This window comes from Podarcis gaigeae, assembly GCF_964106915.1.
Source record: "Podarcis gaigeae genome assembly, chromosome: 16".
NCBI classification, from domain to species: Eukaryota; Metazoa; Chordata; class Lepidosauria; order Squamata; family Lacertidae; genus Podarcis; species Podarcis gaigeae.
In genome coordinates, this window is record NC_139693.1 from 33578964 (window position 1) to 33596745 (window position 17782).

The window sequence follows — 17782 nt, forward strand, 5'->3', positions numbered from 1 at the left end:
CCAGATTAGGCCCAGAAACAGACTTTGGACATGCCTGCCAGGGTTGGACTCAAGACTCTCATCACCTGGAGGGATGGCGGCTCCGTGAAGGTGAAAGAGGAGCTCCCCTCCACCGGAGACAACCAGTTGCGTTGCTGAGCCACCCTGGCTCACCAGAAGTGGGAGGAAATGTCCACAATCAATTTAGGCACACCTGCACCACAGCTGAAAATACACATTTTCGAAATCTGTTTTGCCTGCTGAAACCCTGAAGCGTAGAACTATGGAGGGTCTGTTCACTGTTCTCACCTATCATTAGACCAGGGCCACAAATTCTGCCTATTAGCTTTTCAGGTCTAGAGTCATGTTGCTCATTTAAAAGAAAAGCCCATGTTCAGTGTTTAAGCATTGCATAAAATCTGCTGACGCTTCCTTCTATCATTGTTTCCTGTTGCAAATAAGGAAAACGCCTGTGGTTTCAGGGCATCGTTAGACTGCTACTGCACTCCAGCTAAACTTCACTTCCGAATGCAGCTAACAATGCGCTTTGATGATCAGCGATCCTACAAGTGAATAATAAAGGATATTCCAGCCTGTGTTCCTTAGTCTCAGGCACTCCAACACAGAAGCATACCCCACGAAGTGCAAAGAGACTTTCTTCCAAGTAAATTGCCCTCAGGAGAGAAAGTTACACCCAGAAATGATCAGCAGCCGCAACATAAAATAAACAAGGCAGAAAAGAAAGCAGGGCAGAGATTAGCTGGTAGGGGCATAGGAAACAGCACAGAAGTGCAGTTAAGAGACAGGGGGGAAAATTGGATAACCCAAAAGCCTTATGGCCAAGCAAATCTCCACCTATTCTAATTGGTTGTGAAACCTTCACTGTGCCAGCTAGTAGAAAGGTGGATTTCACATGTAATTGGCATGTAATCCGATCAGCATAAACATCCTATGGTTCGTCTGAAAAGGCTGAAGGGGCAAGTGAAAAAAGAGTCTGTTTTTCAGACTGGTGCAGATGGAGCTTCTTTTGCTATTGCAAGAATCTCCCCTTCTTTCCCCCAAATGCTAGGACTGAGCAGCAGAGGGCAGCCTGCACCTCCAAACCGACCTGTGGAACTGCAGGAGGAGGGAGCTTTTAGGGGAGATTGCAAAGCCTGCTACGGGTACCATGCGTTTAGTGCACACCACTCTCCTCCAAGAATCCCAGGAGCTGTAGTTTGCTTAGGGGTGCTGGCACTGTAGCTCTCGGGGTAAGCCACAGTTCCCAGAATGCAGGGGGGTGAGGGAGATATGCTTTAAATGCACAGTATGCCCTCTCATTTCCTGTTTTGTGAACCAGGGCTGGGGCAGCCCTTTGAGCCTGAGGGGTGCCTTCCCTTCTGCACAAGCCGCTACACGCCAGGGGCAATTGTGGGTAAAGCAATGACTGCAAAATTTACTCTTATACAGTAGGATATTTCAGAGGTCAGCAACCTTTTTCGGCCGTAGGCCAGTCAACCGTCCCTCAGACCATGTGGTGGGCCGGAATGTATTTTTTTTTTTTTGGGGGGGGGAAATGAACCAATCCCTATGCCCCACAAATAACCCAGAGATGTAAACGCACACATTCTAGTCATGTAAAAACACCAGGCAGGCCCCAATAATATATGGCAAATCAGTAACATGGCAAATCAGTAGTGCAGTGGTCAAATTTGTAGCCCAGGTCCTGATGATAGACCCCATGGCCACACAAAAGCAAAAGGCGGCCACTGATTCTCCGACACCCCTTACTACGCTAATCTGTCACAAAGTGAATTTGAAATGCTTGCATGGGGCAGAGCAAGGAGGAAGGTCTGGTGCTATTGGTCATCATTCCTGCTCTGGGAAAGACGAGGTGGTGGCAATGGCTGCTCATGTAGATGCCCTTTGAAAGGGGGCCAGACAAATTCACGGGAAGGAGACCTACCTGTGGCAACTGGCAATCCTCCCATATGAAGCCTCCATTGCCAGTACTAGTCTGCCGCGAAATACTCTTTGCTGGGATGCAGCCCACGAAAACAACAAGCCTAAGGTTACCAGATGTCCCCGTTTCCGGGGACAGCCCCCGGATTTACAAATCAGTCCCCCTGCAAAATCCTATCACTCCTACTGAAGTTGAAAAGTGTCCCTGGATTCATTGAAAAAAATCTGGTAACCTTAGACAAGCCCCTCCTTTACTCCAGATTTCTTCCCACACTTCTGAAGGGGAAACGCCTGCTTAGGTTTTCAAGCCAAACAGGCTCCCCTTCTGAGATTCCCAGCAAACTTCTCAGGCCTCCTCCATCGCAGCTAAGCTGCCCCAGAGGTCAAATTGTACGTCAGCTTCAGTCTGCAGAGATGTGTGGGGTTGAATTGTACACATTTCTCACTGGTTTTATTCAGCCTTGGCCAAGGGAACGTACTTTTACAGAAGACGACGATCATGATCACACGCACACACACATGCGCGCGCGCGCACACACACACACACACACAGGCTGCATCCAGAGTAGCCAAAAAGCTGTTATCCGATTGACATCATTTAAACAGAGGTGCTCCCATATTAAGAGGCAATTGCTGATAAGCTAGCTATTGGCATAATACACCCATGTCTAAGATCACTTTAGAATTTTAATGGGGGTGGGGGTTGTACAAAATTATATAAAAATTATACCAAATTATATAAAAATGAAACATTGGCTTATGAGCATTTCCTGGATCTAGGCTTGACAGGGTGTTGGTGTAACCTCCCACAACAGATTTAGAGGGGAGCTAGCTAGTTTCTTTGGGCATCTCAAAGTCCTTGTGCATCTCATGCTAGTGTAGCTGGATTTGTGTTTTAGAAAACATCCCTTTTTTGTGAACAGATGGAAAGGTACATTAGCGGTCTTCGCACACAAAGAACGAACAATTAAAAATCAGTTTATTTTCTTAAGTCGGCATTGTACAATTTAAAGCAAGAACGAACAAAAAAAAAAGTCACACAACATGAAATTTTAAAAAATAACAACCAACAAAAGTTATCAAGCATAACCATGTGGGGAAAAACCCCCCATACAGCACACTTTCTCACATACACGTTATCAGGGCTGAGGTTCCTTGAAATCTAGTGAGGACGCTACATACGGGACGCTGAGACAGTAACAAACCCATGAATGAGAGTGAATAGACTGGATTAGCCACTTCTGCTTGGTTTCCTTGCTCTGTTTCCCAAACCTCTCCTCTATTCCTTGATCAAAGCAATAAATACTAGTTTTCCCACCGAAAGCAAAACAAAAGCACACAAACACAAACCCACCCACCTGACGTTTCATGCTTGCATGCAGTTTTAAGATTGAAAAATAATATTAAAATCACCCACATGGTGGCAAAAAGAGATAACTTGCCTCTACTATTTGCAATCCAAGCGCAGTGGCTAAATTTCAAGTATTGAGGAAAATATATCTATATCATCTATCTATCTATCATCTATCTATCTATATCTATCTATCTATCATCTATCTATCTATCGAAGTTCTGTAAACCACATCATCTTTTTTTGTGTGTGATGTGAGGGACATGGGGAGAGCAACTAGGATGGTTGTGGACAACTTTTGATACATTCAAGTAACTACGTACAGCTGGAAAGTTAAATGCAGAGCTGGCAGAGAATAGGTGGCTTTCAAAAGCCCCACGGCTTTTGAAAGCTGGCTTCTAAATAACTGCCTTTCAGAAACAGCTGGAAAGGAAAAGGTAGTTTCTTTGTGAAGCGAACCTTGGAGAAAAGCTACTGGCTTGAGTACTGGGGAGTCGGGAAGAGCAAGAAGCATTGCCTGGGGTGATGGGACCCTCTCCTAGGTCTGTGGGTCCCTACGCAGGAGGGTGAACCCAATGGAATTAAGCTTGGCAGCCCCCACAAGGGCCTGGGTGCCTGGCACTGACTGGAGGAAAGATGGGAGCAGGCCTGAGCAGGCGAGGACCACAGCAGCTTCTCAAGGATCCTCCATGCTGGCACTGGGCCTGGTTCACAAGCATCTCCAGTGGTGTGAACCAATTTCTTTCTCTTAAGGCTGCCATGCTGTTATGGTTCCGCTTGTCTGTTTTGCTCTCACCTGGGTCCAGTGGACCTTCTTCTACAGAACCAATTCCAAGGCTGTCAGAGATCTCGTCACAAGGGATGTAAGAGAGTCGGCTGATTAGGGATGCAGTGTTTAGTCTAGCAGCTAAATGAACAGCTTGAAAACCTCTTGATCTACTGGGAAAAAGCACCCTCAAATTCACTGGGCAACATGGGTTATTATTATTATTATTATTATTATTATTATTATTATTATTAAAGTTATTCTAAAAATTTGAAGAGCATGCATTTTCTAAGATGGTCTGATTGCAACACACACACACACACACACACACACACGTACAACTGCCATCCTATTTAGATAGAAACAGATGCAAACTCAGATGAATGGTTTAAAACAGGCACTCGTCGTGACCAGTTTTGTTAATATTTTGCTTGGCAGGCAGATGTCAGAATGAATGGAGCCTGAGAGGGGGGTGTGTGTGTGTATGTGCACATGCACATTTGCATGCTAGGTTGATCACTGTGGCATTGCCAACAAGATAAAATGCACTGCCAACCGTACCGAACCCAATAGGGCAATAGAGGACATAACATTTGCATGGGGTAATATCCATGCAAATCTAGAAATGATTAATTTAAATAGAAATACAATGCGGCTCTCACAATAACAGGGAAGATGGTGTCCAAGTGGCCCGTTTGCTGTTGGGAGACAACTTGTGAGGCCTCTGATATCCCTTCTGCCCCTCGCAGTCCTTGCAAAGGAGGACGGTGGGAGGGGGTCATCCTATGTTGAAATGCTTTGCGTAGGATTCCTACTACGTGCATTGCCAAGCTAAGGAAAGACTTGTAGGTGCACAGTAACACCCTAAGGAACTTCAAATCCAACTTGGGGTGTGTGTGTGTGTGTGTGTGTGGAATACTACAGGGTGAATTGTACCAGCATAGAACCCCTTTCACAAGCAACCACCAGCTCCATAACTACAAGTGACAAGCCTTTATGAAATTGGTATCATATCAGAAGGACGGAGGATCTTTCCTTTGTGCTAGGCACTGCTGAGTTGCCATAGAAGCGGAAGATAAGAGAAGCCATGCTGAAGGGCTGGAGGCAAGCGACAGATTCCATCAAAATGTGCTGATTGAACACATGGAGGGGTGAGTGTGAGAAATGATTCCCCACCTATTGCAAGGAGCTTTGAAACAGGGTTTCCAAAGTCAGTACGACTGTCCCTTACATATTTTCAGGGGGATACACACAAGTGATAAAAAGTGAACCATGTGCAAATAGATATACTTGACCCACTCTTTGAAAAACAAAACCAAACAAAAGCCTGAAATCCAGGTTTTGTTTGCCAAGGATGCTTTCTTGCCCAGCACAGACAAAATACAGCTGCAAACTGGATCAGTTGCATTAAAAACATGCACAAGGGCCGGGGGGGCGGGGCGTGAAAAACATCACTCAAAAAAGGTAGCCTATCAGGCATTTGCTTGCAGCCACAACACCCCAAAGCCTAAATGCACACACACAAAGCACAGCCCTACATGAAACACACACACAGTGTGTGCCTCATCTTTCTCTTTGGCTGCTTAGTCGCCTTAAATCGAGGTGGGGAAGAGAGAGAAAACTTTGAAGAGGTTAACAACAGCCAAAAAAAGGGGGGGATTTGTTTTTATAAACAATGGAGGGGGCAGGAATGAAGCATGCACAATATCGAGATCTCATCCTTGAATTTTCAAAAAACCTGGACCTCCAAACAGCACATCCGTTTTTTTAAAAAAAGAAAAGACAAAATGGTACTGAATTTTTTTTCACACTAACGCCGCTGGTCATGAAAAGGACATAGACTGCTTGATTGTTAATTTTCTTTTTCTCCTCACAAGCATAAAATACAGTACAGTTAACACATAGAGTGACATTATATATTATATACCATATACATATTAATATATATCAACGTGGTAATATATATGAATATGTATACACACGCGCACAAAAACACATACACACTTGTAGTGCAATTTCTTTTAAAACAACCAGAACAACCACCCAACAGACAAACAACCAACAACGCGTGAGGCAATGGGAGGGCAGGCGAAAGGCAGGGGAACAGCATTCCTAGAAGTTGCGACGTTTTTGGATCACTGCGGGGCTGCCAAGTATCCAAAGCTCAGGTTCATGTTGTCCGTAAAGTGCTCCTTTGATTCACAAAGCTAGTATGTGTGTTATGTGTGTTTTTCTTATATTGCTTCCCACCCTTCTGGGAGGAGGGATTGCTTATCTGGGCAACAGCCAAGAGCAGCACAGATGCTTTTTCATGCTTAGACGCAGGCCATGGGAGGAAAGGGCTGCAAGCATGCATCTATTGAACGACTCCCTTTTGGGCGAAGAAAAAACATTTTGGCTGCTTGAGACCAAAGCAAGAGAGTTTGGAGTCCAAGTCCCAGTGCTCCAGTCTGGATAGACAAGCTCTCTTTAGCTCTGCCCATGTCCACGTAGGAAATGAAGAACGGCTTCCCACCCCAAACCACCCTGCTTCTGTCTGTCATGTAGGTGAGGGACTCTGAACTCAAGATTTCCAGCATTGCAGCGGGGGAAAAATAACGTAAGAAGCCACAATTTCTCAGAGCAAGGTGAGCTTCTGGATTCCATGCCGGCCACATAACCGCTGTTGCTCTTCCCGTACGGCGAGCAATGAGAGGCGTAGTAGGAACAGTGCTCCCAAGTGATTGGCTATCAGCAGACGAGGGCTTGGATTGCAGAACTGGCCAACAGGGACATTCCCCCTTCTGGATAAATTTCTTTCATTCCAAGAGCAGAAATGTCTAGATCATTCACCGCCAGCAGTGGACCTCAGTGCTCCAGGCAAGGCCAGCTCAGCAGCAACTTTGCTCTCCGAAAACAGGCATGAAAGGAGGGCTTGATCTTCCTTCTTTTTTACCCAGCTGTTTCCCACCGGATGGTGAGTTGGGGCAAGGGGAACAAGCCTTCTGGATCAACCACCATCTTTCCCCGGTTTGTATTGTGGCCACACACACACACACACAAAGATTGTAGCAATTCCATGTCCAACCCAGGGGAAGTTCTCCTCGAAGGACGCCAAAACAGGGAAACTGCCATGGACATCCGATAAATTCGTTGCCGACGGGCTTGCTCATACAGTGCTTTGCCATCTTGGTAGCAGGTGCTTAGAGACGGAAAATGGATCACCTGCAGAGTTAAGGGCTATTTTCCTCATGCACAGATGCCGGATAGTAGAGCTGACAGCCGGCGTTCAATACACATTTTACCTGGAAAGAGAAAGGAAATGGGGAAAATGAGATTTTAGGGGGTCAGCTGTCCTTGCAGCAACACCAATATCGTCCTTGTTCAAACACAACACTAAACCATGGTTTGGCACAGCTGTCTCAATCTCTATGCCCCCCAGACATGGTTGGAGTCCTCTCCCCATCTACCTTGACCATTAGCCATGTTTGCTGGAGGTAACGGGAGCTGGAAGTAGAACATCAGGAGGGTACCACACTGAGGAAGTCTGGTTTGAGCATCATCTGCAAGAGCTTTTGGGAGTCTGAGCAAAAGTTTGGACTTGAGCACTCTCAGTTTCACTTTCCCCAATTACTGGTTTGCCGTGATGTGCAAACCAAGACTTGTAGTTTAAGGTAAACTCTAGTTTGCTGAATTAGACAGCTTTGTAGCCCATAGCTTGAAGGTGGCTTCTTTTGAAATTGCATGCATTTGGAATCATGAAATCCTGGTTCATATCTAATGATAAAGCCAGGAATCAAGACAAGTGAAACAAAAGATTGCTTTATTCCTTGTCTCAGCTGCACAGATGTTGGGGGTGGGAAGTTTAGCATTATTGGTGAACCAGGCACGCATATGGATGGATGGATGTATAATCCACACTTTTATAAACATACTTCAAGACAGAGTAAAAGGTAAAGGTAAATGATCCCTGGGTTGTTAAGTCCATTCAAAGGTGACTATGGGGTATGTCGCTCACATCGCTTTCAGGCTGAGAGAGCTAGCGTTTGCCTGTAGGCATCTTTCCGGGTCATGTGACCAGCATGACTAAACTGCTTCTGGTGCAACAGGACACAGTGACAGAAACCAGAGCACATGGAAACGCCGTTTACCTTCCTACTGCAGCAGTACCTATTTATCTATTTGTGCTGGAATGCTTTCGAACTGCTAGGTTGGCAGAAGCTGGGATAGAGCAATGGCAGTTCACCCCATCATGGGGATTCGAACCGCCAACCTTAATATTGACAAGTCCAAAAGGCTCCGTGGTTTAGACAACACCACCCGTGTCCAACATCAACACATCGAGTACAACACACAATAAAACCAGCATAAAACCACCAACAGATACTGATTACTGATTGGCTAAAAACAGATGTTCTAATGAAAGGAGGGATTGGTTCCTGCTGAATCACTGCTGGCAGCGAGTTTCATGGGGTACAACCTGCCACATTAAAGGCTTGGTCTCTAGTGACAGCCAACAAAACCTCAGGGATGTGGGGAACCATTAGAAGTGCTCCATCAGATGATCTCAGTGATTGAGGTAGAACATAAGAAATCAACCCCTAAGGTGTGTGAAGTTAGAATAAAGTAGAAACTGAAATGTAACAACCAAGACTGCACTCCTATAACCCTGTCCTGAGATGAAGTCCAAGGGGCCTTCTGAGTAGGCAGGTAGAGGACTGCACTGTAAAGGTGTTATAAGGTTATGAAATTTCCTTGCATTACACTATCCTGAACTCTGATGTGCCTCCAGTTGGGGAATTAGATTCTCCTTCATTGGTGGTTTTTAGGCAGAGGCTGCCTGGCCAGCTGCTGGGGTTTTTTTAATGTTGGACTAGATGAGCCTTGGGATCCCATCCCAACAATTCTACAGTTCCTTTGATTTTCTACTGTCCTGCTCTTTTATTGTTCCTCCCATTTGCTCTGCCTATGATCCACTCACTCCACCTGCATTCTCATTTAAGCTAGGAGGATTTAACGTGGAATTGTTTGCTGTGCCTTTTAGTTTTTCAGCTCCTCAGAGTCTCCCCTCTGTTAAAGATGCACCTGCACAAGCACTGCTTTTATATTTTATTTTATAAAAAAAACCATATGCAGGAAAAGAAGCAAGATGATTTCTGAGCAGTGCTTTACCAATTAGCATCAGGGAACGCCCCACAAAAAGAATACGGATGGCACGTTCCGCGAGTCTCTTCGTCTAGCGGTTTTTTTGTCTTGCGAAGCAAGCCCATTGACGGCTTATCGGCTTAGCGCTATTAGCAGCTTTTAGCGGCTTATCGGATAAGCAGATAAGCGGCTTAGAAAAACGGGGGGGGGGGGGGAGGAAAAGAAACCCCAGGAACTCGCAAGACATTTTCGTCTTGCGAAGCAAGCCCATAGGAAATTCGTTTTGCGAAGCACCTCCAAAACGGAAAACCCTTTCGTCTAGCGGGTTTTCCGTCTTGCGAGGCATTCGTCTTGCGGGGCACCACTGTACTTTTTTACTTAAAAAAAAGAGGAAAAAAGCATTTCCCGACCCTTACATTTATTAATGTTCTCAATGTCGCCTTGCTCAGTGATGATGTTCAAGAGCCCCTCCATGAGCAGCAGTGCCTTGTGGTATCGTTGTGCACAATCTTCTCTGTGATGAAACATCTCATCCAGCGCTGCTGCCTGAACCTGGTGAGAGAATGCCTCATGTGATTACTCTGCCAGCAAATATAATGCTTGAGCAACTCTGCCGCAACAGACTGAATTTGCACATAAGCAAAGATTCAACACACACACACACCCCGCATTGCTCGGCTGCTGAAAAGTGTAGAATGCATTTTCACACTGCCCTCTTAATAAGCCCACATCTCTCTGCTGTGGCTTTCAGACTCCAGTTCGCTGCCAGCGGGGATGGGCAAAAGGGGCTGATTCTGCTGCACTCCTGCAGGAAGATCCTGACGCATCATGGGGAGCATCACCTGACTATTTCAAACTAGGAACGTGCCTCTCATGTGGATGTTGCCCAAGGAGAGCATCGTCAAAAGGTCTAGGCAGGAAGCAGGAGACTGACAACAGTGGGGAGTTACAGATAGGTAGCCGTGTTGGTCTGCCATAGTCAAAACAAAAAATTCCTTCCAGTAGCACCTTAAAGACCAACTAAGTTAGTTCTAGGTATGAGCTTTCGTGTGCATGCACACTTCTTCAGATACGTTGATGGACTTCCATTTCATGCGGCTCAATGTGGTGCCTTCCATAGTTCCAGTTACAGATAGGTAGCTGTGTTGGTCTGCCATAGTCAAAACAAAAAATTCCTTCCAGTAGCACCTTAATGACCAACTAAGTTAGTTCTAGGTATGAGCTTTCGTGTGCATGCACACTTCTTCAGATACCATATCTGAAGTATCTGAAGAATATCAGATCTGAAGAAGTGTGCATGCACACGAAAGCTCATACCTAGAACTAACTTAGTTGGTCTTTAAGGTGCTACTGGAAGGAATTTTTTGTTTTAACAGTGGGGAGGTCCTTCTTGTTTTGGCCATAGGGGGAGAAAATGCAGGACGTTCAGAAGAGGCACCCAGAAAGGATGCTTAAAAATATGCTGAAGACAGCAGAGGGATGAGAGTAGGGAGACACGGCTGGCACTTGGGATTGGTACAGTTGAGCACCTGCCAAAGCCCAGAGGCTGGTAAAAGTTCCTGAAGAACATTTTCACGCAGAGCACCCAGGGAGCTTTTCTGTCTAGTTCTGCTTCCAATCTCTCTGGGGTACTCTGTGCAAAGAGGACTCTGTGGTTTGAGGGAGTGCAAAAATCCCAAAGATATGCCAGAGGGATGCAAAGTCACCATCTGATGCTGCCTTATATCTCATCAGGTCACTGGTACATCTAGGCTAGTTCTAGATCTACTGTGTCCATTCCAAGGTTTCCCCAAGTTACTGGAGACCCTTTTATCCCTGTGGGTGCCCAGGATTGATCTGTCTACATGCATTCTACCACCATGAATACACACAGCCCACAAAAAGGGCTGTGCTTGGTGCAAAGAATGCATTCCCAGAGAACTGTGGGGTTCTCTTTCAGTTTGCATGCCCTTGCTGCTACTGCTACTTAAGGTGCATATGTGTTAAAACTCTTATTAGGGCCCCTTCGTATCCTGCAAAGAGGTGAGGGGAAATGCTGCTTGCCAGGGGGTTGGGCTAAGCCCTAGCCCATCCCTAGGGCTCAGCAAATGCCACCATACTAACCCCCAAATACCGCACACATGCAACCCAGTATACATGAGAAGCATTTCGCCCTACCATCTGCACGGCGTGGCTGAAGATGAGCTTCTCGGCCGTGATGCTGTTGATGCGATCCATGAGCTTCTGCTTGTCCAATAACCACCTCTGCAACCTCATGTTCAGGCAATGGCAGGAGGAAACACTGGATTTATACAGATCGTTGAGCTTCCTCACAACTAGGAGAAGGAGAAGAAGAAGGGGTGGATGACACTACTTTACAGGAGGGCCTCCGCTTCTGGCCACTCCTTATCCACATCAACAGTCTCTCGCCACAGTATTTGCAAAAGGTGACCAACACCAACATTGTCAACTGACTGCCCATCATTTGCCCAACATTTGATAGAGGTTTGGGGAACTGGCTTACTGGGGGAATGGCTTCCAACTGGGGCATCCGAAGGATTCCCAGGTGCCTGAGCCTATCTGAGCACTTAGATCCTTAGAGGCCCTTCTTTGAGTGACCTCACTGTCCCAGGTACAGCATGTGACATCTGGGGAGAGGGCTACTTCAATGATGATGATAATGATACCCTATTTATGAGATGCCTTCCATAAAGAGGTTGGTCCATCAGGTGTCTCCTCTCTTAAATTTTAGGCACCTTTCAACTTGCCTGAGATGATGATGATGATGATCAAGAGCAGATGTTCATTTTATTTGCTGTGGTTTGTTATCTGAAACCTTACCTCTGCTGCAGCTGCTAAAAATGCTGCTAATAAAAATAAAAATGCTGCTAAGTTCTTCCCTCTCCCCATTTGAGGTTTCTTAACACAAGCCTTTCTTGTGTGCAGCTTTGGAAGCATAATTTAAAACTGAGAATGGGGCTGTGCAATCTTGAAATATCATCAACAACATCATCATTTTATTTGTATGCACAAGCAGAATCTTCTTCCACGGCAGAACCCAGAGAGTTGCAGCAAGGAATAAGCCTTTTCAGCCATAAACTCTTCCAAGATTTATCCCCCTGCCCACTCCCAACAACCAGTCAGCATTCTGTGGCCAGAATTCTTTGCTTGCCCTATCCTCATTGGGCCAACTCAGGGTTACTGCTGAAGGCTGCCCTCCACAAAGACTTCTGATACGTATGCAAAGCACTGAGTTCCCCAAGCTCACCAATACCCCTAGTCTTGTGCCCTAGATGGTGCTGTAATACGATGCTTACGTATATGTAAACATCATTCCTTTCTGTGGATTCTGCTTTTGACTCCAGTACCCGCAGAGGATCTCGTGCCAAGGAACAAAATGATTCAGCCTGCTGAGTGACTGTGTGTTATTTAACAGCAGAGGCACAACATGTAATTATTAAGTTGCACCCACATCAATTATCGTTAAGCCCTTGCACATAGCTAAGAGCTGAAACATTCAGATCAGGCGACGTGTTTTCCAGACAGGCAACTGGAATACATGTGGAGACCCGTAGCACCGATCACATTTTACAGAGTGCAAAACAGTGCTGTCCCTAATTTGAGAGAGATAGAGGAAGATAAAAACAAGTACACACAGGACAGATTGATCTTGTATGCTTGGCTAACTCAATTTTCACTTCACCCTGGAATGTAATAGCAGGGGGGCCAGGGGAGAAAGAAGTAGGACCTCTCTGAGTATTGCCTGAATACTGCTCAAACTGGCAGTGCCTCTCTGGAGTCTCAGGCAAGGGTCTCTCATCCTCTGCAACTAGATCCTTTTAATTTCAGGGGCTGAGGACCTTCGGCACGCAAAGCCTGGACCACCTAAACACCACCTCTTGTCACACTGTGGTCGGCATCGCCACCTGTCTGTGGCCAAGCAAACTGCAGCATGACAACACACTTGTGTTTTATTATATGTAACAAATGCATCAGTTCTGATGGCACAAGGGTTGACAGTGATGAACACGTTCTCTCAATATAAACAAACCACTTTCTCTCTCTTGGTGTCTGTCTGTTTTATGCCTTATTTTGTTTTGGCAAGTTGTCGTTTTGTATTTGTATGATGGCTCAGGGTTTCAAAAGCCGGAAGTGGCCAAGGCCTCTTGGGACCTCTGAGAGGGGTGGGGGTGGGGGCTGGACATGGATCAATGCCATCACTGGGTGTAAGGATTATTTTTCTGAGCAGGTATTGCTCCCTGCAAAGGTGAGAGAAACAGACAATTCTATCAGCATCACAGGAGATAGATGCTAAAAATATGGGGGCATAGCAAGCTAACATAGCAAGTGGGTCCAACCTAAGTAGGACTACCATGGGATACAACCCACAATCAGGAATCCCCCTGTGTGTGTGCATTTGAAGAAGAGTGCTTACTTTGTTTGACGGTGGAGGAGAGGCACAACTTGCCTGCCCGGATCTGGTCTATGGCCATCTGCAGGCCTGCGGACAGCAACTCTGCTACTTTCAAGTAGAGCACCAACTGTTCTGCATAGCTGAAAAAAGGAAGCACCAGCAGATTAATGGAGCTGCCACCCACACAGCTGCAGAGGAAGACGCACAAAGCTGCTTTGAGCCCAAGCCAGGCCATCGCAGTTCTCTCAGGGACCTCCCCAACATCACCCTTTACCTCCATTCTTTGCTGAGCAGGCTAATCTGGTCAGCCACGACGCTTTCCTGGAGCTGGTACTCGGAGGCCACCGAGCTGCTCATCTCGCTGGTGTTCCCTTTGACGGCCGCTATCTCCATCACGTAGTGGACAAAGGCCAGGGTGAACCGCAGGCTGCGAAGGATGTCTGTGTGCTCTTGCTGTAATCAGGGAGACAAAGGGAGACGAGGTTTCGTTAGCAAGCCAGCTCTAGAATGCAGAAAGCAGCAGATTCACGGAAAGACCAACGCCTTGTCCTTGGCTGTGAGCTTTACACTATGGGTGGGCAACCTTTCCCCTGTCGAGGGCTGCATGCCCTTGGGAGTCATCGGGGGGGGGGGGGGCCTCCAGCAGGCCTCCTTTCCCTCAACCTCCACTTGGCATCAGGCTGCCTCACTGGGACAGCAGGGAAGCGGGCCTCCTTCCATCAGCACCGTTGAAAGACATGCTCCATCAGGTACTTCCTCTGCCCCTGAACTGTTCCTATGCCAGATGGTCATTATTTAATAATCCGCTTTCCCGCGCCTCTTCCCTGCCTGTGCATTTCCCTTTGTGTGCAGTTCTGTTTGTTTGTTTTTTGAAGATCACACTCCTGAGAGCAGCGACTATCCTGCTTTAACTGATAGTAAGCCACTCTGGGAGCCTTTTTGGCTGAAGAGAGGGATACAAATGCTCTAAAAAAAACCCTGCCTTTAACCAAGCCAGTTGCTCTCTCACTCAGAGTCCAGTACAGCCCACAGGCTTCTTTTAATAAACTGGTTTGCATTTAAGATGCCAGAAACACATTTGTTGTTTCTGCTGCTTCGTAGGGTTATTGGCAGTGCACTTTTTCTAGAAAAAAAGGTGCCGGTACTCATGACGTTGTTATGGTAGGTGTCACACTTTTTAACAAACAAAAAAGAGGTGCCAGTACTGCATAACCCCCTAAAAAAAGCACTGGTTATTGGGAAGATAAGTCTGGGGGAAGGGGGAGAGAGTTAGGAATGCCCCTCTGAGCTCCAAGAAGGAATGGCTGTGGGGATAAGGCCTATGCCAACACTCTCCCAGGCCACGGTTAAGAAAAGTGGAAGGAAGAGGCAGGATGGGTGGAAAACATGGACACACACTCCCAGGGCTCCCAACGCAGCTCTACAGGTGAAACTCGAAAAATTAGAATATCGTGGAAAAGTTCATTTATTTCAGTACGCCATAATCATCACAATTATAACAAATAAAGGCTTGGCATATCTCGCTTTGCATGTCATGAGTCTATCTCATATATTAGTTTCACCTTTTAAGTTGAATTACTTAAATAAGTGAACTTTTCCACGATATTCTAATTTTTTGAGTTTCACCTGTAGTTCAAGGGGAGCCACAGGTGAGGAGCATTCCCATGGCTCCCACTGCGGTTCTCATTCAGAGGGAGCCGGTGCCAAATCAGCAGCCGCCTTTACGGGCCTGCCCACTCACGGAACTAACGACTTCAAAAATTAAAAAGTTGGGATTGAGACTTGTGCAGAGCCTGTGTTTGCACAGCTCTATAGAAACTGCTGAGGGTCTATAAATAGAGATGAAACAGTGACCTACTTTCCTTCCACTGCCCCCTCCCCCCTCTTCTCCCTCCCATCACTTTCATCTAGGTGCACATTTGCCAGAGGCTTTCGTTCAATTCACATACAAAAGGAGTGGGTGGGAGGGCTTGATGTCTTTGAGCTCAACAGCAACCTGAACCGAGTGAGTTTTCAATTTTTTTTTAAAGGGTTGGAATCCCATATCTCCGAGCACCGACACAGCCAACCGCATGGGTTTTGTTTTCATCTGTCTCCCTAGCCCAACTCCTTTGCACACTCAGGAGATAGCAGCTTGGAACATGGAGAAACACCTCTTCGGCCAGGATCGCTGGTTATTTTTAAACATGCGTGCAGCTTTGCAGACAATGCGAAAGAGCAGATCTGACTCAAAAACTGGAAATGGTAAGAATGCAATGCCCTGGTCGCTTGGGGGTGGGAATCAGGCTGCTATGACTCAAAGAGCACGACATTCAGTCTCCTTCAGAAAGCAGCGGCGCGATCCAAATATCAGGTGTAATTCAAGCTTTCACTACTGACGAGACAGCATTCTGACAACACTCCACTAACATTTCACTAGGTATTTATTACCTAGCAACGGTCTCAACTTTTACGGTTCAGAGCTTTCAATTCTACTCCCCTTTCCAGATTCGCAGGCTTCCTCTAAAGACATTCTCTTCTTCCTGTATACAGATGGAAAACTGAGGCTGGCTTTATCCCTCAGCGAGCTCCTGGCTTAGTTGAGAGGCTTCCCGTAGCCAAACAACAACAACCCTCCGTTCCATTCATGGGAACACAAGCCCCAGTGTGATGCTGCCTTTCCTTCACTGTCCATAGCAACCAAATGAGCCAAGGGAGAGCCTTCTAATAATACAGGAGGGAAGTTTTTAAAAGCCCTCTTTTGCTTGGAAAAGGAAGCAGCTGGGAGTCAAGTGGCAGCAGCATATATCACAAAGATGAATGGAAGGAAAGAAACCGCAAATACATAATATTCAGTGATAATTAACACTGCAGCTCTACACACACACACACACACACACACACACACACACACATAGTATTATCCCCCAATGTGTTTAGGCACCCTAATGTGGTGCCTAAATGACTTTTGGAACTCCCTCCCACTTGTCCTTATTTAACATTTCTAAGCTACAAGTATTGCCTGCAAGTCCCTGGAAGCACAAGTCAATTAATTAAAAAAAACCTGTTAACGAACAAACTGGCAGCCATAAAATGATGCCCTAAATGACAGTGTGGCATAGCCGATCAAATACTGGAACAGAACCATGGAGATTTTGGTTCAAATCTCCATTCGGACATGAAGTGGCAAATAACTCCCCTAGCCTAACCTACTTCACAGGGTTGTAAAGACTGAACAAGACCTCAAAGGGCAAAGATGCTAAATATTCACCTAGATCAGGAACACTGGAAAGCCACATGGCGGCGGAGGCACTGGAGAGCTTTACAATACAACATCTTAAAGTGGGGTAGCTAGAATCTTTTTCCAGCAAATGTTTCCATATCTCATGATTTGTGGAGAAGTAGCAAACAGGGAGAGGATGGGGAGCTGCTGTGTTGAGCTACGTAAGGGACTGGAGCCCCACCTCAGCGCTGCTGAATCCCCATGACACTGACAGCGTTTTTGGTTCTTTTACTCCCAACAGTCACAAGGACCAGCATTTTGCTTTTAATAAAACCCAGGGAGGCCAAGAATGTAAACTTCCACACCAGGCACCCAAACTGCGTCTGACAAGGTGAGAAATGCAAGGAACACTGATGAACCTGTGGAGGACTAAATGAATTTCCGCCTCGTGTTTTAATCTTGGGTCTCTGGGGTGGGTGGGGAGGTGGGTTTCAACTCACTTCCATGAGCGTCTCCTCCGGTAGCTCGGGTGCCTCAAAGGTGACTGCTCCTTCCAGGTTGGCAGTGATGGGGTCGGCAAAAGTATATCTGACGCCTGATGGGGCTTCGAGCACATCCCCGCCAGCGCTCATGATGAAGTGCCGCCCGCTGAAAGACCCTCCCGAACTGTGAGAGCTGGAAGATCCCACTAAAAGTGTTGAAACAGAGAAGCAAAAGTTACCTAGACATGACTCTTCAGGCCAAAGGAGAAAAACAAACAAACACAGTTTTATTTATTGATTCAGATTAAGCTCCAATTTAGGACTCATCCAGGCTTCCTTTTGTGCCATGTTTCTGAATTTCAGAAATTTTGGGGAAACCTGAATTTCCGCTTGTTCTGAATCAGCATTAAAGAGCAGCTTTTCCTGGGGAAAGTTAGATGGGGTGCACTCAGACAAGGAGCTTTGAAGCAGGGCGAAAGGTAAATGTGGATGAGCCCATAATTGTGACATTGTAATCCTCAGCTATCCTTATTAATCCCTTTTC

General features: G+C 46.2%; 1 protein-coding gene across 1 annotated transcript in view; it reads right to left on the bottom strand.

Annotated features, from left to right (window-relative positions):
- Positions 1-2882: 2882 nt before the first annotated feature.
- The window catches only part of ULK1 (unc-51 like autophagy activating kinase 1), a 106121-nt gene continuing 91221 nt past the window's right edge, over positions 2883-17782 (bottom strand). The window contains exons 23-29 of the mRNA XM_083717009.1: positions 17257-17444; positions 13829-14007; positions 13576-13694; positions 11319-11476; positions 9578-9713; positions 4433-7321; positions 2883-4199 (exon numbers count right to left, since the gene is read on the bottom strand). Coding sequence (XP_083573135.1) covers positions 7266-7321; positions 9578-9713; positions 11319-11476; positions 13576-13694; positions 13829-14007; positions 17257-17444 — 836 coding nt within the window. The 3' untranslated portion in view covers positions 2883-4199; positions 4433-7265. The remainder of the gene's footprint in view (positions 4200-4432; positions 7322-9577; positions 9714-11318; positions 11477-13575; positions 13695-13828; positions 14008-17256; positions 17445-17782) is intronic.